The following is a 27,671-nucleotide window of genomic DNA, read 5'->3' on the forward strand; positions in this document are numbered from 1 at the left end:
GTCTATCGATGCAACAAGTTCTTATCGAATAGTGGACAACGATATACCTTATTCGATAGCATCAAAACAAATCAGCTGTTCTCACCGGTGGTTTTATAATTATTTGTATTTGTTTTCTAGTTGAGCTCTCAAAAAACTACAAGGAATGTTAAGAAACTTGGTGCGCAGCTTCGAGACTGCGCTTAAGCTTAATGCAGCCAGAAACGCAGTTCCAGTAAAATGCAGTCGACGACTGCTGTTTTCGCAGTACGAAACCCCGACGAATACCAGGAAATCCCTTCTCACAACTGCTACAACTGGCGGCATCGAGGTGGACAACGACTATGTGCCCTATCGCCAGGATCAGGAGAGAGGCACCAAGGCACGAGTGCTTCTCGATACTCTGCGTGAACGCTTCCGCTTCACGGACGACGAGCTCCAGCGGATCTTAAGCGACGAATTGGTGTATCGCACGTATCGAGGACGATCGTTGGCCTTGACCTTGGATACGCTGCAGTTGGAGGGGGTCAGCAGGCGCAGCTTTTTGGAATATCCTTGGCTACTGTCCTTGGACACCAGTGAGTACATTGAATATAAAAACAATTGCTTTCGTAATCGCAGCTAATATTTCCTTTGCTAATCATTATTTTTTAATGAAGAACGCCTGGAACTAAAGCTGCAGTTAATTAAGTCGATGGACATTCAGGACATCAACCATTTTGTGCCCTTCCTGCGCCTCACTGTGCCACGCCTCCGTAAGCTGGTTGGCATTCTAAACTCAGAGAGAAACACAATGCCGCACAAAAATCGCGTTTACTACATCAGCGAAAAGTTGCAAGTCAGTCCTGAAATCGTGACCAAATATCTTTCGAAAAGACTTTTTATCCTGGAGATGCCCTACGAGATGTTCGAGAAGAACCTGCAGCACATGATCGACTACAATGTGTCACCCATAAACATCCTTAAGGATCTCTGGGCCTTTCGTTATACACCAAAATCGGTTCAATTGCGTTTGGAGCGCGCAAAACGAGCAAAGAAAGATAAGATTATGCCGTGGATGGTGCGCTGTCCTGAGCCCATACTCCAGCGTTCCTTGAAGCTTTCCCTTGATGAGCTGAAGGTTCTGGGGGAGTTCTCCTCCGTTGTGGAATACCTCGCGCATCGATTGGGCTTTAGCGCGAGTGAGGCCAAAGTAATTATGGACAAACATCCACAGGTTCACACCGTGCGTGTGACTAAGGTTAGTTGTGAAATTGTTACAATTTAACAAGCATTAACCAAAATTGTATCTTTAGATAAAAGAGGTTCTAGACTACTTACTCGATGAGGCCAAGTTTTCGAAATTTGAGATCGCCCAAGTGCCTCGAATTCTTTGCCATAGCCTGAAAACCACAAAGGAGCGTATGGAGGAGCTGCAGTCACATGGTTGTCGACCCTCTTCCCTCGTCATAGTTTGCCGGAGTCGAAGAGAATACGATAAGTTTTTGCAGAACTGGATTAGCCAAAAAAGAACACCGGAAACTGTTTCGTAACGTTAATTTGTTGATGGTAATTAAGAAAAATTGAGTTTGAAGAAAATAATAAAATTACAGTAAATCTACGTTAAATGTTTGATAAACCGAATTCAATTTTGAAACAAAACTTGAAAAACAATAAACAATTGACTGTAGTATACAAATTACAAATTATATTTACGATAATTTGAAATGTAGATCACATCACATGCTCATAATTTTTTTCTGACTCTTTAGTCACATTTATTGTAGACAGCAACAGTTTACACATTGAAATACTTTCTTAAGGCATAAATAATTAATTAAAACAGTATGAATTTATTTAAATATTATGCTTAGCTAACATTTAAATACGAATTGTGCTCCATTTGAATACCATTGCGTAGTTGTACTTCAACAGAGAGTAGCAGTTTGATTTGTTGTGACTGGCTTTATAGCTAGAGAAGACATGGAGTAAGCGCCAACAGATTCCAGCTTAAAAGTACACATAAAGCTATAAATTTGAATACCACCTCAGACGACATCATCTTCATCCTCACTCGCATCCATCCTCAATAAGCTCGTTTCACTTTCAACCTCGACAGAAGAAATTAAACTAAAAGCTAAGAAAATCTTTGTGCTGGCTTAGAAATATCTTTGGTTGTGTAGACTTGGGATTAGATTGTACTCTCGATTTAGTCGCGTTGTGCTCGCCGTCGCTCCAAAGCCACCTGCATGGACCAAATGCTCAAGGGTCGCATATATCCAATGGACCGATAGCGCTTCTCGCCGTACAACGCCTCCGGGGTTTCGAAGTTCATCCCGATCCGCTCCGAAAGGGTCTTGTACATCCCGCCGGCTGTTTGGAAGGCCTCCTCGAACATTCCCTCCTGGATCATAGTGGCTGCCAGAGCATAAACCACCCCGGGCCACACCTCCTCCGCCTGAATGTGGCTGTTGTCCACGTGACCCGGCTTTGTGGGCTCCCCAGCGTTGGCTATAAAGCCATTGGCTGCCCCGATATTTCCGTCATGAAAACCCATTACATTGTTGTCGTAGATTCTTTTCAAGGCAGTTCGCACATTCTCTTTCGGATAGATTTCGTAGTCGAAGCCACAGGACTTCAGATACCAATGACCGCACAGCTGGTCGGCCATAATCGTATCCCGATGGCTGTGCGAGAGATCAAAGCGATAGTAGCTGCCGTTCCAGAGCTTCTCCTCCAGCGATCGCTTGCCCTTCTCCAGAATGTCCTGGTAGCGCAGGCAATCGTTCGGCTGATCCAGAATCGTGGCCATGGCCGACATGGACTGCAGAGCAGCCAACCAGAGGCCGGAGCAGTAGGCACTTGGCCCATCCATCACCCAGGAGTCGTAGGTCTGGTCCGGCATCTTCGTGTTCTCGATCAGACCGTCGTTGTCCTTGTCGTACTCAATGGTCCGCTCCATGATGGCCTTGCAGGCTCCGTACATGGCCTTTAAGTAGCCAATGGCGTCCATTAGGTAGACCTTTCCGTTGGTTTCGTTGATGTACATCGATGCAGATTTGCGGTTCTCTGGATTCAAATATAATTATAAGATATTTTAGTGATCAAAACGAAGAAACACTTTAAATAACTATAAAAGACTTACGTTGCTTTTCATCAGCAGAATTTTTACGTTTGTTGTCCTGACTGTACAACTCATATAAACTCTCCTTATCAATAAACTCAATTGAGCTAAATTTACTGGCATTATCCGCTTGAGCTTGGGCCAGCTCGTTAAGGACATAATAGTCCCGATAGACTTGCAGCACAAACTTTGTATTGAGATCCTTCCAATCATTCACATCGTGGATGTTGTAACAGTTGATCAGGGTGAAGGGTTCTTGAAAGAAAGTATCTTTGTAGCTTCGGATACTAAATAGAGAGCTTTAAACCAACCTTCATCGGGATCCCCGAGATCGTGGGGCACACAGTTCTTAACCTTGCGGGGCATAACCTTTCCATCGTAGAGCATTTTACGGGTATCTGTGAGTTCTGCGGCGATGGCATCCTTGAAATCGTACTGCAAACTGACCTGCAGATTGGGCCAAAGATGGGCCAATGCTGGCGAGGCATAAAAGTGGACATCGTAGGTGTTGTACATGCGGTATTCGTGTCCCTCTAGGTAACCAAAGCGACCATAGGCAAGTCGGGGATCATCGTAGGATAGCTCCTTGCCCAGCCAGGAATCGCACTTCAACCAAATAGTTCCACCATCGGAAATGAAGTAGAGTTGATTGAAGATGGCGCACTTGTACCAGTCGGGTAGGGTTCTATAAATAATGGGTTATCAATTATATCACTGACAACTAAGTCCGACATGAACCTACTCATCATTGAGTATGGGCCTCTGCCAGGCATCAATCAATCGCTCCCAAGTGGAGTACTGCCTCAGTGCGTAGTCGCAGATCTTGGGACCCGAGTCCCCGCTGTCATCAAAGTACTTGGTGTAGTAGCGCGTGTGGGTCTGCATCTTCCTGGGGAACTGAATCTTCGGCATGTCCCAAGCCAGCACGAATTCCAGCTCATGCGAGGCCATTGGCTTTAGGGCCACCTGGGCGCAGACAGCCACGCCAATATCTTTGGCTAAAATGGAAAGGGTTATCAACATTTTAAAATTATTTCAGAAATTTTAAAACACAAAACATGCAAGTTTCAGAGTGGAACAGTTCTATATTCTATAAAATAAATGCTTGTCATTTATACTCTTAAGTTAGTATACTAAATAGTACCTTTTCCTAAACTTTGTTTTTGATTTTTACTCAAATTTAATTGTTTCACGTTTTTTAAGAAAATCTAAAAAATGTTTTTTAGAAGTTTACAATTTTTTCTTAATAAATAATAAATAAAATAATTATATTTTAAATGAAGATTCCCTAATCATAATAGAAAAACGAATAAGTTACTCGCAAGGAACTCACTTTTCAGGGTTTCCGCTGTAGGTTGCTCGCTGAGCTGACCATGCTCCTTCAGTTGGCCCCACAGCTGCTCCCCGTTGCCGGCGGGATCGAACTGGGGACACCGCGTGATGCTGATCTCGGGACGAACCCGACAGGCCAGGTTATAGCTGCACGGCATGTCGGCGATCTTCTGCCGGATGGAAACTCCTTTTACGTTGCCCTCGCTGATTAGCTGCGATTCGGCACCGCCTTCGGCGTCCTGTTTCTTGTTGCCAGTGCCGTTTTTGAAACTGAACGTGATGGACACCTTGCGCTCCTGGTCGCAAACGTTCTCCACACTCCAAACGAAGACGGCGCAGGGCAGACTGGATTCCCGGTACTCATGGGGGATCACCGGCGAAACCTGGCGACAGATCAAGCGAACGCCATAGGGCGACAGGTCGTATTCTGTCCAGGATCGAGGATAGAGACCCGTGTAACTGCAGCGTGAGTCATCGATGTTGGAGTGCCAGGAACTCAGAGGCTGCTTGGCGCGACTGCTGCAATTGGGCAGTTGACATTTAGTTCTTTCCCCATCCAGATCGCCATCCGGATCGCTGAACTTCTCCCTGGTGCTAAATGGGTGCATTTGTGATTTTGCGCAGGAGTGGCAAAAGCGGCAACAAAGCGAAACCAAATCGGAACCAAAGTGCACAAAGCCCCAGAAAGCAAAAGGTTAAAACACCCACCATACCATATCATACCAAAAATCGGTGGTTGTCGTCGCGCCAGATAACCCAAAATAACCCAGAATCGGTGGTTTTGTATGTCAAACATATCCATATGTGTCGATGGTTGTCGGTGTGTTTTTTGTTTGTCGATAAGAGTTGCGTGTTTTATAATTCGTTTTATGTGTGCATCAAGAATTAGAGAAAAATATTTTAATTTTGAGGTTATCTCTTTTGGAAACTGGTTTTGTTTCTTGGGGTTTTTTAGTACACAGAAACCTACACCTATTTTTAAGGTGAGTGGGGTTAGCATTGAAAGTGATCTGGGGTTAAAGAGGGCACACTTATTTCGTTTAGAGGGTTAAGGAAGACAAATATTTACAAGTACAAGAATTACGGAGAAAAACACTTAATTAGTAGGAATGGTTAGAAAGGTAGCAATAGATTTTTAATAATAATTATTATTACGTTAGTTATATATTTCAATCAAAATTGAATTTAAGCTATACCTACTTTGAATATACAATTTTCCTGATTACTGACGTTTGATATAAAACAAAGGCCTTTGTCAAGAGTAATTGACCCTATGATGCTTAAAATAATATCACTGCATTATACATGTTATTTTACTTATCACATGTTACAATAAGTGGAGTTTTATCTATTCGGAACTGCGTCTTTCCCAAGAGACCTTTATAAATGCATTTAATCAAAAGTTCTTATGCTAATGGAATACCCATCAAATTTGACATAAACTGGAAAACCTTTGTCGAATGACCCAAACAATTTGGGCACGACATGTACCTACTTTAAGTTCGTTGTCCCACTTGTCGCAAAAGAAATTCATTCTAGGTTAACTTGACGTAGGCTGTCTGTTATTAGAAAGTAAAACATGGAAAACCCGTCGCGATAGATAAGTAACAAAAAAGGTTTTTCCTCTAAAGATAATTTACAGTGAGTGAGGGCGGTACCAAAAAGAATTTAAATTCTAAACATGCAAACAACACGAATCACGCATAACAAACAGAAATAAAAAAGGGAAAATAAAGTTCGATAAAATCCAAAAAGAAAAACTTTCTTTGCAACGATGGGAAGGGAATAGAATGATATGGAATAGATGGGTCTGAAGATATGCTCACCTGCACTTGGATAATAGACTCTGAAAGATGGTGCATCCCTTGGGATCCTTGATGGTCACAATGAACTGATTAGCCTGAACCACATTGTATTCGTAGATACCAGGACGCATTTGGAATCGGCAGAATTCTCCAGCATAGCCCCTGCCAATGGTTCCACCTCCGATTCCTCCGATGGGCACTCCATAGATCTGCTTCCCATTCTCCATATAGTAGTAGTCCATGTAAACCCGACGACCTTCACGCGACACTTTCCAATAGTAGGCCGCATATCTAGAAAAAAAACCAAAATAAAAAGAGAGTGTCAGTCGGGGAAAAGTTGGATTTTGGTGGCTAATGTTTTCCATTCCCTTTCCCTACTTTTGATGCCAATCCAATTGCTTGCCCTGACCCCGATGATGTCATAATTGTGAGTGCTTTCCCCCCAAACAACCCCTCAAGTTTTCTGGCCAAACATCGGGCATTTGTGGCTCTGACAGCTTAACGTTCTCGTTTGGCCTCCCCTGGGATTTTCTAGGCCCTCTTTGAAGGTCAGCGGGTGTCTCTTTGGTTGCCAAAGTCAAGTGCATGGCCCAATGGTCGAGAAGGGGGCCAGAATGTTGTCAGCCATACGGAAATATTTCGAAACTCAGTGGAGGAGACATTTTAATGAGCCATGTAAATCAGGAAAATCTAAGCACGAATTTACAGTTTCGAATTAGTAGACAACAACGAAATTTAAGTTATTTCCAATTCAAATTGTTTAAATTAGATTTTCAATTAATAATGAATGAAACTAACTATTCAAAAATTAAATAAATGTTTGTAATTAGAAGACAACAAAGGAATTTAAGTTATTTCCAAATCAATAGTCGTTCAACAAATATTTATTTGCAAGTTGCATGTTTCAGCTTGATTTCCTATCAGGAATTATGGTTAAACAATAAATTCGTTGTGCTATTCGAAACACACCTTTGGCAAACTTTTACAACAAGTTGACGCACCTTCTTTTTCAATCATTAAAAATCTAAATGTCATGCGTCATGAAAGGCAACAAAAAGTTTTCTTTAACTAAACTCCAAGCCTGAAAATTGTGCAAATGAAAAACGTAACGATGTTTAAATTTGCCAACTGGAAATTCGCAACCTTTATAATTGCCACAGAACACAAGACGAGAAAAGACGGCACTTATTTGAATCTCAAAGGGATTTTCGTTTGACGTCAGGCAACACGATAAGCTACGCACAGATGCGCTTCAATTTCCATTATCCAATTATTTTCAATTAAAAAACTGCAGTTTCGCCTTGCAGATTATAAAGCTTTTATTTCACAATCCTCTTTTCACATCTACACTTACCCCTTTTTGATGGGGGTTAAGAAAAAGGCAAATAGGCTAATTGAAAAGCTTGAAAATCTACCACAGGGAAATTGCGAAAGAGGAAAATGGCAGTGATTTGCAATTGCCTTAAGCAAATTCTTGTACTTTGCGCTACCCTGTTGACTTTTTAATTATGCTAAATATAAGTGTGGAGTGGTTTTCCGAGTTCTGTGGTAGCACTTTTCCAAGTGGCTTGGGGTTATGAAGAGCTAAACAAAATCTTCACTTTTGTTGGTAATTGCATATCCTTTGATTTGATCCTGCTTAATCTTGAGGCTGCTTTATGGCTAAGTTGCTTTAGTAACAATCTTAAAGTGCCATACATAATTCTTTAAAAGCATTTTCTTAGGTATATAACCCAAACCTATACAATAAAAAGCTACGAAAAAGAAATTGCATGAAAACAATCACCACATGAACAATAAACTCTTTTAAAAACATTAAAAAAGGGAGTGCATTTAAGAAAACAAATCCAAGACTGCCACAAATTTACTGGCGTTCAAAGCCCAAATGCTACCAAAATTGTCTCGTAAACAGGAAATTTAAACAATATAAAAGGTATAAGAAAATGCACTGCTTATCACAGCTACAAATGGTACAGAAAACAGATTTCATAAGTTAGGGAGATGAGATCTTTTCGGCATCACCGGCTCCTGCGATTCCGCCATTGGAAACCGTCTTCGGTTTTGGGTTCATAATTCCCGTGGCTGCAAAGGATATCCCCTGGAAGTCCTCTTCGCACAAGGCGGATGACAGCAGGTGGGCCACGAACTCGGCTCGCAGTGCCAGGGAATTATCCTTGGGACGTTTGGGTGTCTTTGGGGACAGGAAGCGATAGCAGAGAAACCGCTTGCGTTCCTGTTCCCTTTGCTTGACCACCGCTGCGTGCTCGTCATTCAGAGATCTCATCAGGATCTCCACCGATGAGATGTTGAGTATCGTCTCCTCCACGGGTGCTTCACTAAAGTCCACGTTGCGAGTGGTCAAGGCACGGGAAACTGGACCCAGCCGAGGCAGTCCACCACTTGGCATCCGGGCGGTCCTTCGTCGCTCTTCGCGCGGAAAAATATCCGGTCCCAAAAAGAAGTTCCTGGGCGCTGAACCAAAAGACGAGGTCGGTCCGTAAACATTTCGCTGGTTGCCATTGCTACTATTGACCGGTTGCGGTGAGTTGGTAGAATTTGGGTTGAATAAACGGACTCCTGGCGGTCTGGGTGAGTCCTGTGGTATTTGCAGATTGCCACCGTAGAAGCGCATCATCTCGGTTAGAGCAGGATGTGTGATGGGGGCAGCCGTATCTCCTTGCATTTCCACAGGTGGCAAAGTGTGTCCCGTGTCCGTGAGAGAAAGACGCAGTCTTTCCACCGCCGCTGGACTGCGTTGCAGCCAATTCAGGCGGGGATTGTTCGCAATGGGGAACACATCGTCCTCCAACTCCAAGGCGTTGCTATTGTTGGAGCCATTCGAGGAGCTATTGTTGTTGTTGTTACTGCTGTTGTTGTTACTGCTGTTGTTGTTGTTGCTGTTTCTGACAGAGGATCTGGTCACGGTGGCTGCCAGCCGAGTGCCGAAGATCCTGCCGGAAGTGCTGCTCCTTCCCGGTGTCGCACCACCTCGACGTGACACACGATAGACCCGATCCCTGGCCACCACCTCATTGCCCCTGGATATGGTGGGCACTTCGTTCTCCGACGCCCTCCGGTAGCTGCCATCCGGATTGAGTTGCTCCAGGTAGAGATCCAGGGAGCCCACCGTGCGTCGCATTTGCTGATTGCGCGATCTGGCCGTCGCCGCAATGGAGGCCAACTGCTCGTCCTCCAGGAACAACCTCGCGGCCTGTTGCTGCTCGAAGAGCGTAACCATGGTGGCCACCAACAGCGGACTGGCATTCGGATGCATGGCGGACACGTGCTCCAGGAAGGTGGACTCGTTGAAGCCCCATTCCTTGCAATACGGACAACGGTAGCTCTGCGGCGGATCGCTGCTGATGTACTCGCCACCGAAGTACAGCTCCACGTCGGCCACCGTGAACACACACACCACCGGATGATCGAACGGATGCTCGGCGGTGGTGAAGTCGAGGTCATAGCAGTCCGCGCACAGGTCGAAGTCGCGGCAGGAGAGGCAGTGGTAGCACCGGCCCGTGAAGGACTCCTTGCCGCAGCCCTTGCACACGATGTCCTCGTGACGGTTCATCCTGCGTTCATCAATCAGCGTCCACTTGGCGGAGATCCCCAGTTGCCCAGCGTCTGGTTCGATTGTCTTCAAGTCAACTGATCCACGAAACGTTCACTCAATAAAATGCTTGAAGTACAACTACTGAGAATGGATCTGGACAGAGCTCGTTCGACTGGATTGTAAGAGTTCACTAGATGGCTAAAGTAATATTCATTTCTAAAAGCTGATCATCAAACAAAACAATGTTTTGTAATGCATTAAAATCTATTGTTCCTTTTCACTATATCCTTATAGAAATGATAGTTATGTTTAAAATATTAGTAATGATTAAAAATATTGATCAATTATTTACGAACTGTTACTTTGGTAAATAATTCTTCATGCAACGAGCATATACATATTTAAAAGATTTTAAGATTTTATGTTAAGAACTGTGGCATTGCTAAGTAATCTTCAATGTGTATGTACATATCTATAAGGTAATTGCTTTCACTTTGATGGCCTTTAATTTTTTAGTGACTCTTTCATCCTGGGTCACTGTCCTGACATGAAAATAGTTTTTTAATTGAATTGTAACTCAGTCGTCCAATTAAGCTCTCAACCAAACTCGGGTCATCCAAACATTGCCATGCTTTATGTATTTCCCCTTTTTTTGGCCTGTGCAACAAACTTTTATGTTTCACACAATTTGTGAAATTGTTGGAGAAAACTTTTTCCGGGTCAGCGTGGGTCAGGAGAAATGGAAGGGAAAGGAGGTTGGGAAGGGATCAAGGAGTGGACAGTACCTAAATTGCTTGTGGCACTAATGAAGTTTGCTGACGTGGTCTCCGTACCTGGATAAATTGCTGTCTGAAATTAATATATAACTTTGTTGACCTTTTCGGAATTAGATAAGTTAGTTCGAGGTAAGCTGACATATAGCGTGAGATTAAATTGTTTGCTAACTTTAGCTTAAAGATTAAGATGATATGCCAAGGCATTAATTTGCCTAGAAGTCCCACTAAACTTGTATATATTATATGGAAAAAACTCCCTCCATCTATCCCCTTACTTAATGAAAAACTCTATAAATATCAAATCCCCTGTGCACATGAGCTTCCAATCTGAAAACACACAATAAACTGACTAGGAGATGCATCAAAAATAAACAAAATGTGACTAGTTGAAAGGCAAAAGGAAAAGGAAAAGCGCTTCAAAACAAAATGCTTTCCCCCGAGGGAATTCATTTTTCTTCAACGACTTGTATAAGATTCCCATCTTGCCACAGAAATGTTCAGCTCTTCTGACATGGGAAAACAATAACGAAAAGTGCTCCAACTGGATGGGCATATGATTTGAGAGGGGAAATAAAAAAAAAAGGAAAACGAACTGTGTTATTATCCATTTACGAATGCACATGACTCGCAGGAGGAGTCCAGGGTTATTCACAGATTTTTTCAATGCACTGCGAAATTGAGGATATTGTGAGGAGTCCTGGAGAGGTTCTAAGGATATGTAGACCTCATCTCTTGGCTCGCCCAAGGAGAAAATAAAGGAAGCAGTGTGCACAATCCTTGGGAGCTTGCCAAAAGCATTTGATGTGTGACAGACAGACAAAATGGGGGCTCCCAAAAGGAGTTCGCTATCCTATATGTTTTCCTGACTGGCGCCGTTCATTCCACCAGGCGCCTGGATTGAAATTGTGTGAAAAGAAGTTGGCTATCAGGAAAAGGAAAATTGCCGGAACTGGGTCATCAAAGATACATTGAACTGATGCTGGGAGGCTTCCGTTAAAGGAAAACCAGGAAGAAATCCAACTGACACACATATTATTTTATATAATATTGGAAAATAAGTTCAGAAAGTAAAGTATAAACCTTTATCAGATTTAAGTCGGTATATCACACTGTTGAACCCAATATTTAATGAGGTCGCTCTAAATTGGCTTATCAGGCATAAATGAGAATTCTCCTAGGCTGGAAAATCGCTTAGTCAACCTTGATGAGGCTTTTCTAATCGCGTTTTGCGTTGCATACTTGTTGTATAATATAAAACTTAATCAAGCAACAAAAGCTGAAAAAGTGACGAATAGAGAAACTAGTCAAAAGATTTTGGAAGTATAAATGCCTTAACCAGAGTGTTGAGATAGGTAAGTTTGGCCAATACTAAAAGGTTTTTATAGCCGTAGTTGAATTTTTTCAGACGATTTAAAAGGCGCTGATAACTATATTATTATTATTCCATGGAAAAGACCAAAAAGTAAAGGTAAACCGTTGACTTACTATCATCATAATGACATAACACTTCTGTTAATGATAAGGCAGCGATTCGTGCAGAGGTAGTAACAGCTAAAATATTTTATGACTCTTTTTATGCTAGGTAGCCTGAGGTTTATCTTTTTGGGGTATATATAAATACCATGCACAGTCACAAAATCAAAATTTGATATTAAAAAACCTATTAAATAACTATTAAAAGTAAATTATGGATTAATCTTGCCGTGACCCATATTTATCTTGCTGACAAATGGACTTATTACTTAGTTTTTGAAAGCACTTTAATAATTATATGCTTCCCTTTATAAAATATGTATCACATTATCAGTTTAACAATTCTTAGCCTTCTTGTACACGTCATACAATTTACTATCAGTGTTAGTCATACTTTTGACAACAGTTAAGGCTTTTCATATGCTGGCTGTGAAGTTTGAAAGCTTATTTAAAATTCCTGCAAAATGAGAAATCATAACGATAATTGAGTAAGAGAACCACAAGTTCATTGCACTTTCAGAATTTTGTAATATGGGTCATTTGTTAGGTCACTTAATGCTGTGATTTTGAACAACTACAACGAGATGCGGGTTCGGGTCAACAGTTCCAGTCAAAGAAACGTCAGTCAAAGCAAACTATGAAAGGGGAGCTGAAAAACCAACTATTGTATTTGTGTGTTTGAGTCCTTTCGGCTGGAGCTCCGAAAATGTGGCCAGGACACGCAAACAGGACGCCCAACGTGGCGCCAATGCGGGCAGACAGGAATGGGGCAAGGAGGTATAACAATGGCAACATTGTGGCGCCAAGATATGCGGGATTTTTTTTTTTTTTTTGTGGAGGCATACAAAGTAGTGAACCGCAGAAAGTAGTGATTATGCTATGGCAGGAGTAAAAAATTTACAGCCGCTAGAAGAGGCTAATTAACTTCGATTTGAAGCCAGTTTTCAAGTACATATAGTATTCTTTTAAACCTACAATGTATTGCTTGAAATATATAATTTATCGTTGAAACAATAAAATAATACGTAATTTTAAACTATTTTAAATATTAATTAATTATCCCCTTTAAAGTGTCTTTGCTATTAGAACCTATTCCATTTCTTTATCCCACTTCCTGTTACTAAATCCTTGCGTGTTTTTGTCCTCTGATCCTTTGCGCTAACGGTTTTAATGACATTTAGTTGGCAACGGGGACCACAAAAGAATTCAATTTATGAGTTGGGCCTACTGTTGTGTGTCTGTGTTTGTTGTATTTGTTGGCCAGGACCTGACGCTATATTTGGCACGCACGAGAGATATAGAAAGCGATGAATACGAGGGGAAGGGAAGGGAGACCGGCTCGATGTCACTCCTGTTGAGGTATTATTAGGCCCAGATATTGATTTCTCATTATTGTGCCTTAATTAATTATGGATAAGGTGTCCATACCCCAGCATCAGACTACAAAATACACTGGGATCAATAATTTAACGGATAACATTTTATTATAAAAATGTTGACAGATGTTACTGATGATACTCAAATTTTAATTTTGTTTTTAAGAAAGAAAGTTCTTTAAAAATGTTGTACACTAATTATAATATAACGATTTTATTAAATTCATGGTTTTCCACATTCTTTACCACATTCGCTTATTATTAATCATTAAAATTCCTATCATTCTGCCTACTGTATTTCTCGTTAATTTTGTGTATCACGACTCTATTTTTGTGAGCCCCTCTGGAGTTGGGGAAACTCCACTTTTAGATAGGGACATTGGCTTGTGTCTGTTTATATCCCACCTGCAAACGAGGGGAACCATCGGCAGCGTTTGCCGTATGGAAGCCCGGACATTTTGGATCCTCCGCTCCGGCCAAACATGGTCGAATTTTAATTTGAGTCCGTATTTCGGCACCGCCGTGATCTCGTTGGGCTCCTCCGATTGGAGCTTCATCTTCTCCTGGAAGACGGCACTTGCAGATTCGGCGATTCCCACCGCGTTTCCATTGGCATTTCCCCCACCGCACTTCCATTGCCCATTGCAATGATTTCCGTTGCCACAGTTTCTGCCATTTCGATTGTTTAATTTCGATGATCGCGTGTTCGGTTCGGGAACGTTAATGCTTCTGGAGATTTTTTAATTCATGTTTTTCGCCTACATATATCTGATTTTATTGGAGAGCAACACGAACGCACGACCGGAGCAGTCGGAAAAAAAACAACATCTGAGGCAGCCAGTTGGTATGACCGAATGGGGCTAACAATCAAACGCCAACCGATAACAAGGGGGCATCTCCAATCGATAACGTGGGGGAAAAGGCCAGCAGAGCGCCAAGTTTGAATTCGTGGTGAAAACCAAATAACTGATGAGGCAGTAAAAAAAGAATAGGCGAAAATTAAGTAATAAATTAAGAAGACTAACTTTGCGGTTAAAAATTAAAAATTTTAAATATTTTTAAACAAAAGTTTTTTATACTAAAAGTAATTTAGTTATTAAGTATTTTTATTTTTATTTATTAGTGTAATTCATAACTTTTCTTTGAACTAAATTGAGATAGAATCTTAAGTTATAGTTATTAAAATCATAAAATAGTTTTACTTTTAACCCTTTAAAAATCCTTTGTAAATTGTTGTAAATTTATTGACTTTAATCCAAAGATTTTAGGTATTTGGGACAGACACATTTTTTATTCTTTTTCTTGGCTTTCTGGCTCGTTTGGTGCGGATCCTCGGATGGTTCGGTGATGATCTCCTCAGGATGGATCTTCTCGTTGCACTTGGATGTCATGAACTGGAAGAATTCGATATTCCGGACATGGTAGTTGAACTGGTCCTTAAACTGGAAATAGTTGGGATAAACCTTATGCTTTAGCATGGCCATATAAAGACTAAGGCGCTGCTGTTCTATAAACAACCGACGACGATGCTCTTCATGGTGATTCTTCCAGCTGCGTTTGCTCATCTCCTGCTGAACTAGAAGTCCCAATCGGGGATGTAAATGGAAGAGGATAGCTCTAAAATTGATCGTTCTTTAATAAATTACTTAAAAATTAAATGATTTACTCACTCATTAAAGCGATATCGCTGTTTCCTAAACTTGATCGCATCGAATTCAGTAACGAACTGGTGAATCCGATCCGTATTAGCTAATTGTGCAGGTATCTCCACAAATATCTTGGCATCCAAAACCATGGGAAAATCTTCCTCTTGTTGCGGTGGTTTTCTGATAAGCGGAAAGCGTGGAAACTTCTCCATATCCTTGTCAAACCAGTCATACTTGTTTTTCATTTGATTATCCACCGATCTGAGCTGGCTTACATCAATAAAGTAATTGCCAGCACAGAAGTTATACTTTCCGAGAGGCGGCACCGTTTTTAGTAACTCAAATCCTAAAAATAATTGAATTAAATTACATTTTTTGGGACTGCTATTTAATATTTTAGTTACCTTTCTTTTGACAACTTTTGTTTTGGGTTTCTAGGAAATACAATGAGCGCCTTTTGGGACAGAAACAGTTGATGAAACTGGTAAGCTCATCTATCCACTTCCGAAAAGTTGTCAGCAGGTTTTCAGCAAAGTTAACTTTTAATTCGATGTCGTCACTAGAAATAAAGTTTGTTTTGTATGTAACAAAAAATAGTTTATTATATATTGGAGGTTAAAGTATTTTTATAACTTGGAATCTCTAACTTACTGAACTTGAAGATTGCACTTTGCATTTTCGTCGCATCCAAACTTACGAATGCGTGTTTGTATCGTAACCCGATCATCAAACAAAATTAGCCTTAAGTTATTGCATTCGACCTCCACACATGTGTGTAGAACTAAGTCTAGGGACTCTGACTTTTGTTCCTCGCCACTGGTGGGTATTTCATCGGAAAGAACATCACTATCCGGAATTAAGGAGGGCTCCTTAACTTTGGGTTTGGTCCATTCGTCGGGATCAGCCTCAGATGACATGGGCTCTGGGGGATCGAGCTGTGTCGCCTCAAGTGGCATTGCATACTTGAATACCCGAACATTCATGTTGTCGCAGGTGAAGATCGAGGTCTCGAGATTTAGGTCCACTTCGGTAATGTGGCTGAACGAGAAGTGAATGCCGGCATAGATTTTGTGGTTTATCATGAAACTATTTGGCATGAATGTTATGAAGATCCTGTCAAAGTAAACCTCGCCCTCCTCTTCCTCTATTATCACTTCAGACTGGGATGACAACTTCCTATTGCTGGCATTCGGTGATTGAAACTCCACTTCCTCCACTTTTAGAGTCTCATGACTAACTTTCTCAAATGGCAAGCCATCCGGTGCGTTAATAAACATTGTTTCACCCTAAAAATACTTAAAGACTTAGTGAAAAGAAAACGACTTTAGAACTTACCCTTCCATTAAAAGAATCGCTATTAATGGCATTGATATGAGAGCTACTCGAACTAATTTCAAAGTCCATTTCATCAGTATCCGAGCTGGTTTCCCAGCCTTCGATGGTTCCCGACGTGATGACGGTGCCATCTGTGTGGTAACAACGTATTTCATCCTTTGTCCAGATAATTTTGACACCATCGTCCCTCATCGAATAGGATTCATTTGCATAATAGTCGTGCCACTCGGTGTTCCGAAAGGGTTTTCCGCACCAGATTTTCCCATCCAACTGCACATTGACCACACTGCCCAGCGATGTGGTCAACTTGAGGTATCTGTAGCTCAGTTTGTAGAGGGCCATAATGAAGTTGAGAAAGTTCAACTCAAACTTAATGCTTTCGAACAAGGCGACAGCCTGTTGATTCTTGAGAATTCGACTCCTTCTTCCACCCAAATTGGAATTCACACTTTTCTTCGACACTTTGGAGCCAAGACTCTGTTTCGACGGCCGCAAAACGGAATCCATTCCTCCGGAATTGCGAACTACTGAACTTTTCTGGGACGAGGGCGCGTTGCTTCTCTGCTTCTTTTTGGGCTCCCGAAGAGGTTCATACGTGGTATACGTGGACTGGGTGGAGCAGGCATTGATGAACTCAGGGCTAGGATCCTCCTCCTCCTCGTTTTCGGCAGCCGTAGAGCTGTACAGTTGATAAACCTCGCCATTGTATCGCATGATCAAAATGGTATCTGTGTTCTGGTAGAACACTATCACACAGCCGTAAGGAGTGCAAATGCGACGGATCTCGTCCAGTTCATTATCCTGGTTGAAAAGTGGATTATGTTGGTTATTCAGTTCAATAAAAAGGTTTTTAAAATTGTAAGATTTAACGAGAGTTAAAGAGTTAAGAAGCAAGTGGGTTTATAAAAAGTGTTCTACGAAACTACGTTCAAGTCGAAAATATTTGGACTTTACAATAAACTTTTTAAAAACTATTTTTAACTAAATGAATACAAGTTTTGTACATTTTAAATGTTATATCTTAAACTAAATATCACACTTTAATCCTACCTGATATTGCCACAAATGCTCCGAATGGGTATCATGACAATAGGTACTTAGACCATTGGGATAGTTCAGGACCACCTTGGCGCACTCGCTCTCCATTGGCATGACCCTCAGACTAATTCCGTTCTTCGACTCGATCCTTACACTGGAATCGGCGGCAGTTACTCCCAGTGGATCGCTGGCACTCCGGAAATGCACCTCCTGGCCGCCGATCTCCAAGGCCAGGCACTTGTTCATCTGACGGAAGTTCCACTTCTCCTCGTAGAGCACAATCCTGCCCTCTTCAAAGAAATACTTCGAGGTCTTGCACTTGATGGTTTGTCGGGTGTCATCAAGATTGTAACCTTCAAGCATTGGATGATTGGGAGCAAGTCCCAGATACAATTGTGACTCCTGCTTTGTGAAGGTAGATTCTTTTGGTTGCAAGCTGGTGCGTGTTCTTTCAGCTTCAGATTGTCGCGTCAATCTGCTTGACAGTACACTTTGCTGTGGGTTTACTGAGCTTTTCCGGGCCATGGAACGCGCATCTTCTTCCTTCTTTTCTTTTTTCTTGGCCAACTGTTCTTTAATGGATTTACGCCGGACAAAGACTCTGGGATCGATGGGAACACGGTCGTTTTCGTCATTGCACTTGACCATTAAAGAGTCATGACCCAAAACTATATCGCCACTCAGTTCCTCGTTAGACAAATAACTTTCGGTCAACTTTTCGCTAAACTTTTGCGGGGTGACCAAGTCTTGAAGGAAATCTTTAAGCGCACAAAAATCCATAACAAGTTTTATCTTTAAATAAAGAGAACAAATTTATACTTACTTTCCATTTCGTACAAGGTAAAATCTCTGAAGCAAAGTCTCGTGGGAATTACAGTTTGATTCTCCTGCTCAAAAACCTCATTTAGGGAACGCCGAAAAGTATAGAGATGCACATTTGGCTGCACCTCCTCCACACTAAAATCATCATAATCATTAACTAGCTGAATAATCCTTTGCATAACCGAGTCATCCGTGAGATAAAGCTGTGCGTATTTGGGCAGAAATACCGGTTCCAGTTCACCAAGATAAGGCTTACATTTTAATGAGTTGTTGATATAGCCGGAAGTAAAGTAACGCCTCAATAAATTGTACTCCAGACAGCCGTAGTAAACGTTTCTCATTAGGGATTGATCCGTATAGCTCAACAGGTTAGTTAGCAACGTATTGGCCTTCTCTACAAAAATTCGATCGTTTTTGTTGAGCTTCACGATGCTTTTAAAGGAATTGGCATAAACTTTCACTTTATCGAGGACTCGAGTTTGAACCGATGGCGTGGGATTTGCCAGCAGAAGGACCTCCGTTTCGGTCATCAGTTCCCTGGGATTGCCAAAAGTATTCATTAGGGACTCCATGTATAAGTAAACGGTGCCATCATCGGCTCGAGCAGCCGGCATTTGCGATTTTATATAGTGCCCCTGGATGCTCATGGATTCAACCACGTGATACATTTCCTGCAATGGCACCAATGGATCCAACTTAACATTGGTTTCCCTGTAAGGCTCCACGTAGAACGTCCTATACCATTCCCGCAGCGTTTCCACATCGTACATGTACCAACTCAGTTGATCGAAGACGTCATCCGTAAATTTCTCAGCCATGCAGGAGGACATTTGTGGTAGTTTCTGCTGGAAAATACCCACTGGCTTTGAGGGAACCCTTTTGCGAAGTGAATGTATATCTCGTTGGATGACGGCCAGTGCCTCTTGGAGGCTCTTTTCCCGCCGAGGACGAGGCACCAGCAAATCGTAGGCACTCTCCTCCGGCATAAAATGGATAATGGCACGTAATGGTTGATCGTATTTGAGCAGAATTTTGTAAAAGTCGTTATTCATATTACCAACGATCAGGATTAGGATTTTCGTAAAGGCTGGATTGTCTTTGATAAACTGAATAAAAAAAGTGAACAATTTAACAGCTAAAAAATAAAGTTTGAAAATAATAAAAAAACTGAAATGCACTTATAACTTTTTTTTTATAAAGCAGTGTTTAATATAGTTAATATAATATAGTTACCTCAAACTTGGTTGTCTCCTTGCCAATTTTGTGATGCTCCTTGGCCGTCACGGATGAGCAGTTGATCTTCTCCAGATGCTTCTTGTCACTGGACGTCTTGCCAGTTTTGGTTCTGACTGTATTCGAGCCACGTCTGGTTTCCTGTCCTCCAGTTTTTTTCTTACTCCCCGATGGCACCAAATTCTTGAGCTTCGCGGGAAAATTACGTTGCCAATAGGCGTACAGATCGAAATTATTCTCGGACTCAATCCTCTTGGTGATCCTATCATACTCGTCTACACAGTTTTGAATGCATTGCAGAATAATTTTCACAGGGTCCTCGGACCTCAAGTCCACCGATCCTCCTGGAAGACATTTTACACTAATGACAATCAATTTGATTAACTTTTGATCTGCAACCTACCCAATCTTTTTACTTTCGACTTTCGCTCGTTTTGCAGGCTAACCTCCGCAATTTCCTTTTCCACATCGATAACGAAAACAGCCCGACGAGTGCCGCTGGCCACCCTTTTCACGAACTCATCCCGAACCGCACTCAATCCATTGTCATAAAAATTAACGCAGTAGATAAAGGGACCAACGTCTATTGTATTTACTGATCGTCTTGTCCGTCGGCTGCTCCGCACCGATTTAGTAATACTCATTGTGTGGGTTAAAAAATATGTAAGCTATAATTGCTTTGGGATTCTAGAAACTTATGATCGAAGCTGGTGAAAGTTAACTCCCAGAAGAACTGCTGAATAAAAATTTAGAAACCCCCGCGAATGATTAAAATCACAATTCACTTGAAAGGTTTCTTTAAAATAATAGGTTTTTATTTAATTTAATAATATGGGAATACTACATGTACTATATTGAATACAAACTAAATGGCAGTTCTATGTACAAATGAAAATAATGAAAGTTATTGCTACTTAAGTAAATTTCGTTGCGCACTGTACAAGCAGGAGATTCGTAAAAACCAAATTTTAAACAAGTTGAAGCCTCTTTTAAAACATAAAATAAATAATAAACAAAGTAATGAACTCTATAAATAGGCGAAATAAATTATAATTCAGATTGCGAAGTACAAAATGCAGTCACTGGCAATAAAGTTTGTCGTTAAAAATAATCCTTAAATAGTAGAGTAATCTAACTTATATGGCAGTGAAGGGCTCTAAATAACTGGCTCTAAACTCGTTACTGATCACAATTCATTTGGAAAAAGTTTTGGTGTGGCGTCAACAGGAACCAGAAGCGCACGGAAAGCGGTCTTTAAGTCCGATCTTCAACTGTCATCGCTGGACACAAGGCACTCGCTGAGGAGCACGTTCCTCAGATCCTCCATCTCGATCCAGTCGCGTCTCTCATTTCGAATGGAAACGTGGCGAATGCAGCCCTTGAAGTTTTCCCGCGACATCAGTGAGCCACTGGGTGCAGACTCTGCAGGAAATATTTAAAGAATTAGAAAGGTATATTTAAAATAGATTTAGTTTATAAAGACTTACCTGGCAATCCGCCTATATAGAGTGGTGAGCGGGTTTGCACCTTCCCAACATTCTGCTGGTTTCCTAGACTTATAACAGCAGGCAACTGATCAATGCGCAGAACAATCTGCTCGCCGTCGAAAAGTGCTGAAATATTGTGCCATTTATTGTCACACAGGGCATACTTTGTGGGCAGTGAGGATTCCACTCGCAGAGGCACTCCATTGCCCAGGTCGCAGGAGAATATTATCTAAAAAGAGATTAAAGTTAAATTAGTATTGCTAATATCAATATACAGAGATTTGTTAATTGTTTCATTTGATGAGTAATCTGTGACAGGAAAATACTATACACTTTCCATTAATTTTAATTTATATATTTCAATTAATTTTAGTAAAGAATTAGAATGTAAAACTTACATTGCCATTATGTAGCTCCAGTGAAAGTGCTGGGAATCCATTTGGATCAGAGACACTCAGCAGAATACCCGATAATTCCGAAGTTCTGAATTCCGTTTCCAAGTCCAGGTACTTGCCCACATTAAAGTTTTTCTCTGTAAAGGAAGTATATAGGTTATTAAAAATACATTAAATCCTTACCCAACAACAACTCACTATAAATGGCATAGGCATCTCCGGGGAAATAGCTGCCTCTTTCCACTGTGGGGAAACACTGACCCACATTGGAGTGTTTACCGGGTCTGGCCAAATCCTGGGTGTTGTTGTTGATGCTGACTCGGCGGAGACAACCCTTAAAAGGCTCCAATCGGACATACAAATCCGAGGAGACCTTAACTGGCGATTGGGGTAAACCACCAACAAGTAGCAACTGCGAGGCGCCGATCTTCTTGGGCAGCTTCATTTGAGCAGAAGTCTTCTGGTCGGTTCTCCCGATTTCCACGGACATGGTGACCTTCCTATCCTGACAACTTATCGTCACTCGATGCCATTCGCCATCGTTCAACTTGGCGGTGAGTTGAAGCTCTTCCCTCCGACGTCCTCGCACCACCAGAACCAGTTGACCATCCTTGAGAATGAGAGCCACATAGTGCTTGGGTTTCTCCTTGCTTCCTGGAGATAAGTAGAGCATTCCATTGGGATAAAACGAACGGAAGTCGAAGCTCAGGTGGAAGTTGCGCTGCCAAAAGTGACGCTCCGGCAATTTCAGCTGGGAATAGCTGTAGAAATCGTCTCCGAACTTGAAGGCATTCGGTTCGTAGGAGTAGCTGCCGATCTGTAAGAGATTAACCCGATTATGACCAGTACCATTATGCTATCCTATTGGAACTCAACTCACCGCGACGACTTTGTGTTAGTTTCTGATCTTTTGCGGAGCGATCTCAGCGTTTGTGAGTTATAAATAATAAAAACTTTGCCATGATTTTGGTTTTCTTTTTGTTATAAAAATGTTTTATTTAGGTAAATGTGATAACAATTAAAAGTCGATGTTGCAAGTAAGCAAATGTTAATTGTATGATACATTCATGAAAGCAAAAACGTACACAAAGCGTTGATGAGTGATGTGTATGATTTGAGTATGATGAATCTTACAAACTAAGTTGATCTTTGAAGCTTATCGAATAGCAAAAAGTCGTATGAAATATTTACAAAATTGCAAACGTGTTTAAAATGATAATTATTAACTAAGAATATGGCTCATTTATGGTTTGGTTATCTGAGGACCAGGATCGCTAGCTTAAAGCTAAATCAGTCTGCCCACAAAAGCGAAATGATCTCAACAGGATTTCGATACCTTGAATCTCTGTTTTGGGATCATGCTCCTATGGGCCCACTTTCCCAATGGTTTTCTATGTGCAAGAACTGAGGTTATATCTTTGATGATGATTGGTTATATTAATCCACATGTAGACCACATAGAGTAGCTTGATTGGTTAGCTATTTTGTTTTTTTTGTTTTTTGTTTTAGGCGAAATTAGTATACAAATGAGCTTTCTTGAAGCGCAGCGCTTGAAGCTTTTAGCGTAGCCGCTTTTGACATAATTGCTTAGCAACTAAAATCCTATAAGAACAAAGAGAAACGATTGAGTTTAACAGAGTTAGCTAGCCACATATTTACATGCAGTAGATGGACAGCACCCATTCGAATTAGAATACCACCCCATCCAGACCGATCCAAATAATATAGAAACTCTATAGACTTACCCGCTTGCATCCCTCAGGCGAGGCTGTGAAACTCTTGCCAATCATGGGCTCCGTTTTCAGCAGGACATCGTAGAGTCCTCCCTTCAGACTTCCCATCAGCGGACCATTTCTTCCGATCTGAACGTTGGCAAAGGTCAAGGCATCGTTGAAGTTCATCGTTCGATTGTTGAACACCACATCCCGAATGGCTCCTTCCAGATTCACAAAAGTTGGAGCCAAAGGAGTGTAGCTCTCATGTGGCGGAGCTCCTCCAATGTAAAGTCCACCTGCATCCCTTGGAAGACTGATCACCGTGGGATTGCCGTTCAGGTTACGAGCCTCCTGCAGCTCATCATCCACCATCAGTTCCAGTTTGCGACCCGTCTTGATAAGATTCACCACATGGAACTCGCCATCGTTCATTTGACTGGAGTTCGAGGACATCTTGATGAAACTGCGACCTGAATTGACCCACACATGGAGTTGCCCATCAACCAGGCTGATTGAGAAGTTGCCCTTAATGTCCTTGGCATCGTAGTCAGCCAGAATTTCAGGCGGATAGGCGGCCAGGAGCAAAAGGCAGTCGGGTTGTAGAGTACGGAACACCAAAGCGGTATTGGAACGCTTTCGCAGGGATTGCGATGGCAGTTCCAAGTAACCATTACCCGAAAAACCAGCCCTAGAACGGATTGGAGATATAGAAAATAATACATATAGAAGGTAAGTTCGGTACTCACTTGCTGATCATGTCCTTGCAGGAAGGCTCCACGCCATAGTAGCTTGAACTCTCCAGCGGATCGTAGGTCTCTCCGTTCACCTGGACATCCTTCATGCAGCCCAAGAAGGGATTATCAGCTCCCGGGGCTTTTGAGGTGCCAGAAGTGAAACCTGTAATAAAAACAACATTTTAGCTTAGATTCTTACCTATTGTTTTCATTAAGGAGAATTAAATTCAAAACATTTAGTGGTAATTTTGGTAAATTTTTAGTAAACTAATTTTTGGCAAATGTCGAAAGGTTTGCATCATAAAAATAGAAAAAAATCGATCAAAAATGAAAAAGTAAACTAATGATGGAGTTTGTTAGAGAATTATATAACAAAAAAAAAAAAAAAAAAAATACAAATAAAAAAAAAAGAAAAAAACATTTTGAGGTATGTCACTTTACAATTTGATCAAAATTAGAAAGGATATGGACTTAGAATACCTTCTGCAAGGATGTACAAATAATATTAAATCCTTACCTGGTGGAACACCTCCCAAATAGTAGACTGCCTTGGAAAGATCCGGCAGCAGGTGAATGTTTACTGGCAAAGTGGGTGCTCCAGAAATTGGTCGATCGTTATTTACTCGAAGCATTCCGTTTTCAGTACTTCGCTTGGCAGAGAACTCCCGCGCCGCCTCGATTTTGATCCACTGACCCACATTGTACTTTTTGGTGGTGTTGATCTCCAGCTTGGAATCGTCGCCATAATCAATGCGGAACATTATGCGACCGCGGCTCAAAGTTACCGAAACCGAGCGGTTCTAAAATAGGGATAATAAATTCTTAGAAAATATATTATATAACAACGAATTAAATTCCCTTACGTTCTTGTCATCAACCGCTAAAAAGAGCAGTGCATTTTCATCAAGCGTGCGGAAAGTCATCTGCACAGAGAACAAATTCTTTCGAGTGGGTCGCGGTCTAGTTTTCATCAACTGGGCATAACCCAATCCATTGAAGTGGCGAGCAGTAGATGAAGCGGATGACTCCTTAGCTCCAACCATGGATCCACCACAGCTTCCCTCGCTCTTCACAAAGTTCCACAGACCCAGTGGCTTATTATCCACTTCCACCTGATGCACCACCACATTGAGTCCTGGAGTGAATTGTAAATCCTTTGAAGCAAAACCTCCCAAAGATATCCGATCGTTTCGGGATTGATAGAAGCGAGTGTGCTCCGTATCCGTGGATCCAGTGATGGTGACTGGAATCGCCGGGGTCAGCTCACCGTAGTTGTTCATCCGACGCACCATCAGACTGCCCAAATTGAGGGTTCTATTGGCTTCCACGTGATACCAGGCATCATCGTACTTGGGATCGCGGGTTTGCACCACCATGGGATGAGTTATGGTGGCAGTGGTGCCTCCAAGATTCCACACCAGGCGAACGTGGCGTTTGTAGAGCTCCAGAGTGATGTGACGTCCCTCGCTGCTTGCCAAGTGGATCAAAGGTGAACTCTCCAGGTGATTGGATAAAGCGAAGCTTATTCGGATTTTATTAGAGGTGCTTAAACCATATGAAGCGGGTAAATAGGAACGACTGCATTTGGGACCCAGGGATTCCAGGGAGACATCGATCTAAAAAAAGGATTTAATATATAATTTACTTTACTTTTTACTATATAGGTGGAGATAAATATTACCGATTCTGCTGCATGTCTGGCCTTGGCAATCTGATCTCTGAGCTGCTGCAATTGCTGAGCCATGCTGTTGTTCCAAACCTCAAATACCTGTTGCTCCTTTTCCGCCTGCTGTTCCAAATAACTCAAAGAAACATTGGCCAATCGCAAGTTGGTTTGTGTAAGAGATATATTTTCCTGAGCCATTCCCAGTTTAATTTCCCAGTCGGGTTCTAAATTGGAGAAGGAATTCCGCATGTTCCGAATGGATTCCTGCATTTCCTTAGCCAATCGCAGTTCGGCTCGCATTTGTTCCCCAGTTCTTTCGGCCAATTCCAAACTCTCCTTCGCCTGTCGACGAGCTGATCCTTCCGAGAGACCCTGCATTTGTCCTGAAATGTTGTTTGTGCGCAGACCGGAATCAAAAATGGTGGCCTTGATGCCCTCCACTTGCTGCTCCTGTTGATATAGTTTTTCCTTCAAAACATTGGATTTGTGCATCTGCTTGAGAGCTTCCTGCTGGAGTTGCCTTGATCTGTGCAACGAATGCTTGGCTCGATCGATCATAGAGCTGCCATCGCTGGGATACAGTGTCCTTTGGGCCTCGTACACTCGCTCCCTGGCCAAAATCGAAGCTTGTCGAGCATCATTGATGGCTTTGGTTATATTGCTGTGGGCGGAACTGGCCAACATGGCAATTCGAGCTCCATTTCTTGTGGGTTGGAACTGGCGAGCATATTCATTCGATCTTGCTAGCAGGTGACTTGCATGTTTTTCTGCTTTTGGCAGCCAATGCTTTCGAACTTCCCTTTGCTGCTCAGATTTTACTTCTAAAGTGGTATTGAGTAGTACTCTTGCGCCATCCAGTTGATTGAGGTGACCGTTGAGCAACAGTTGCCGCTGGTTTGTGAGCCTTACCAAACCTTCACCTTGTTCTAGGTAACCAGGATCCAGGTGTTCCGAAATTTTTTGGTTTAGATCGTTCAACTCCTGGTGAGATTCACCCACATGGATACTCAAGTTGCGTACGTGTTCGAGGACATCTTCTGCTTCGTTTTCCACTTCCTGAACTCGATCCACTTGCAGTCGGATGTCCACCACCCGATGATTCGTCTGATTCAGATCACGCCAGAGCATCTCCAGTCGACCACTTTCATCGAAAGCTGCATCCGAGGCATTTCCCATGGCATAAAAGTGACGCCAGGCGCAATCGTTGGTGCTGCGAATTCCCTGAACCATTCTATCGTGTTCAATAATGGATTGCAAGTAGAAACGAGCTTGTTTAAGGGCAGTTGGCAAACTGAGATGCCGCGGACTCTTTCCATAGCTCCTTAAATCGGAAAGGGTTTGCAAGATCTCCGCTCGAACCAAGCCAACATCATGTTGTTGAACCACCGCATCTTCCCTCATGGATTTAATAGCAAACTCTCGTTTTCCAATGGTTGCCACTGCTTTGCGAGTTTGAAACTTTAGATTCTCGGCATGAGCTTCGAGTTTCAGGATATCAGCAGAGTCATAATTCTGAAGACGTCGTTTGGTTTCACTAAAGTCCCAGTGGCGTGCATTCCACTCATCGTAACCAGTTTCATATTCCGACAATTTGCGATATGGTGCAGGAATTCCAGTCAAATCCATGTTGTGCATTCCGCGACGCAGCTTGTGACCCACCAATTCCACGTAGTCCAGAAGCAAAAGGGTGCAATTGTCGCAGACTAAAACATATTATAGATTATTTAAAGGATTTTATATAAGATATTTCAGAGCAACTTACCTCTGCATCCATTATCCACCAAGTGATGACGGTCCGCTTTACATTTATCGCATTTCAATCCTGTGACTCCCTCCCTGCAATAACATCTTCCAGTCTCTATATCGCAACCCTCCGTTCGAATTCCATCCGGATGGCAATTGCATGGTTGGCAAGTGGTATTTGGATACTTCATGGGATCTCCAAAATATCCTGGTTGGCAGCGTTCACACAATCTTCCCGTGTAACCCGGCTTGCAGGCACAACTGACTTCTCCATCCCAAACATTACAGCCTCGGGCAAAGTTCCTATTGGTTTCCGGACAAGGACAAGCTTGACAACCATGAGGGGAGTTGGGATCCCCGTAGAAACCCTCTGCACATTGATGACAGTGATCACCACCGCTGTTACCTCGACAGTTCTGTAAAAAAAAGGATTTAATTTCAATTTCAATTTAATTTATAA

The 27,671-nt window shown here is 42.0% G+C and overlaps 5 protein-coding genes across 9 annotated transcripts in view; 1 reads left to right on the top strand and 4 right to left on the bottom strand.

The window, feature by feature from the left end:
* Positions 1-66: 66 nt before the first annotated feature.
* Positions 67-1,806, top strand: LOC108090054 (transcription termination factor, mitochondrial). The gene is made up of 3 exons (XM_017188562.2): positions 67-557; positions 639-1,219; positions 1,275-1,806. Exons 1-3 carry the CDS (start codon positions 146-148, stop codon positions 1,509-1,511), a joined length of 1,230 nt encoding a protein of 409 aa, XP_017044051.1. The 5' UTR covers positions 67-145; the 3' UTR covers positions 1,512-1,806.
* A 369-nt stretch (positions 1,807-2,175) lies between these two features.
* LOC108090052 (non-lysosomal glucosylceramidase) lies at positions 2,176-13,927 on the bottom strand. The gene is given in 8 exon segments (XM_017188559.2): positions 2,176-2,352; positions 2,354-3,027; positions 3,104-3,337; positions 3,394-3,767; positions 3,825-4,080; positions 4,416-5,008; positions 6,241-6,510; positions 13,803-13,927. Coding segments are annotated over 8 exon segments (2,484 nt in total). The 5' UTR covers positions 13,823-13,927; the 3' UTR covers positions 2,176-2,289.
* On the bottom strand, positions 8,024-9,958 carry LOC108090053 (myosin-G heavy chain). Its single transcript, XM_017188561.2, has one exon. The coding sequence runs from the start codon at positions 9,788-9,790 to the stop codon at positions 8,213-8,215; it is 1,578 nt and encodes a 525-aa protein (XP_017044050.1). The 5' UTR covers positions 9,791-9,958; the 3' UTR covers positions 8,024-8,212.
* Positions 13,928-14,623: 696 nt separating the features above from the next.
* Positions 14,624-20,133, bottom strand: LOC108090067. 2 transcript variants are annotated; one of them, XM_017188578.2, is made up of 9 exons: positions 19,875-20,133; positions 19,472-19,812; positions 18,240-19,344; positions 17,429-18,174; positions 16,379-17,179; positions 15,695-16,329; positions 15,448-15,602; positions 15,068-15,389; positions 14,624-15,014 (listed from the first exon to the last, which is right to left on the bottom strand). In XM_017188578.2, exons 1-9 carry the CDS (start codon positions 20,113-20,115, stop codon positions 14,648-14,650), a joined length of 4,713 nt encoding a protein of 1,570 aa, XP_017044067.2. In that variant the 5' UTR covers positions 20,116-20,133; the 3' UTR covers positions 14,624-14,647. The 2 variants fall into 2 exon arrangements, with proteins under 2 accessions (XP_017044067.2, XP_043064737.1); XM_043208802.1 differs by lacking the exons at positions 19,472-19,812; positions 19,875-20,133 and having other exon boundaries at positions 14,817-14,973; positions 18,240-18,347.
* Positions 20,134-20,264: 131 nt separating this feature from the next.
* Positions 20,265-27,671, bottom strand: part of LOC108090040 (laminin subunit alpha-1) — a 68,267-nt gene continuing 60,860 nt past the window's right edge. For 3 of the 4 annotated variants that reach the window (XM_017188538.2, XM_017188541.2, XM_043208813.1), the window contains 10 exons: positions 27,231-27,627; positions 25,484-27,171; positions 24,666-25,418; positions 24,320-24,602; positions 23,815-23,965; positions 23,099-23,756; positions 21,552-22,170; positions 21,357-21,490; positions 20,959-21,187; positions 20,265-20,893 (listed from right to left, as the gene is read on the bottom strand). In XM_017188538.2, the coding sequence (XP_017044027.1) occupies positions 20,739-20,893; positions 20,959-21,187; positions 21,357-21,490; positions 21,552-22,170; positions 23,099-23,756; positions 23,815-23,965; positions 24,320-24,602; positions 24,666-25,418; positions 25,484-27,171; positions 27,231-27,627 (5,067 nt within the window). In that variant the 3' untranslated portion in view covers positions 20,265-20,738. Of the gene's footprint in view, positions 20,894-20,958; positions 21,188-21,356; positions 21,491-21,551; positions 22,171-22,191; positions 22,956-23,098; positions 23,757-23,814; positions 23,966-24,319; positions 24,603-24,665; positions 25,419-25,483; positions 27,172-27,230; positions 27,628-27,671 lie in introns of those variants that run through there. The other variant, XM_017188540.2, reaches the window with a different exon arrangement.

The sequence above is a fragment of the Drosophila ficusphila genome, unplaced genomic scaffold (genome assembly GCF_018152265.1).
Source record: "Drosophila ficusphila isolate 14025-0441.05 unplaced genomic scaffold, ASM1815226v1 contig_712, whole genome shotgun sequence".
NCBI classification, from domain to species: domain Eukaryota; kingdom Metazoa; phylum Arthropoda; class Insecta; order Diptera; family Drosophilidae; genus Drosophila; species Drosophila ficusphila.

Bases quoted from the DNA above. Each gene is read 5' to 3' on its own strand.
- LOC108090054 (XM_017188562.2), top strand. From the start codon at position 146: ATGTTAAGAAACTTGGTGCGCAGCTTCGAGACTGCGCTTAAGCTTAAT. The intron at 558-638 runs GTGAGTACATTG...TTTTTAATGAAG, and splicing joins GCTACTGTCCTTGGACACCA to AACGCCTGGAACTAAAGCTG. The intron at 1,220-1,274 runs GTTAGTTGTGAA...TTGTATCTTTAG, and splicing joins ACACCGTGCGTGTGACTAAG to ATAAAAGAGGTTCTAGACTA.
- LOC108090053 (XM_017188561.2), bottom strand. From the start codon at position 9,790: ATGAACCGTCACGAGGACATCGTGTGCAAGGGCTGCGGCAAGGAGTCC.
- LOC108090067 (XM_017188578.2), bottom strand. From the start codon at position 20,115: ATGAGTATTACTAAATCGGTGCGGAGCAGCCGACGGACAAGACGATCA. The intron at 19,345-19,471 runs GTAACTATATTA...TTTTTTATTCAG, and splicing joins AGGAGACAACCAAGTTTGAG to TTTATCAAAGACAATCCAGC. The intron at 18,175-18,239 runs GTAAGTATAAAT...GTGCGCTTAAAG, and splicing joins TACCTTGTACGAAATGGAAA to ATTTCCTTCAAGACTTGGTC.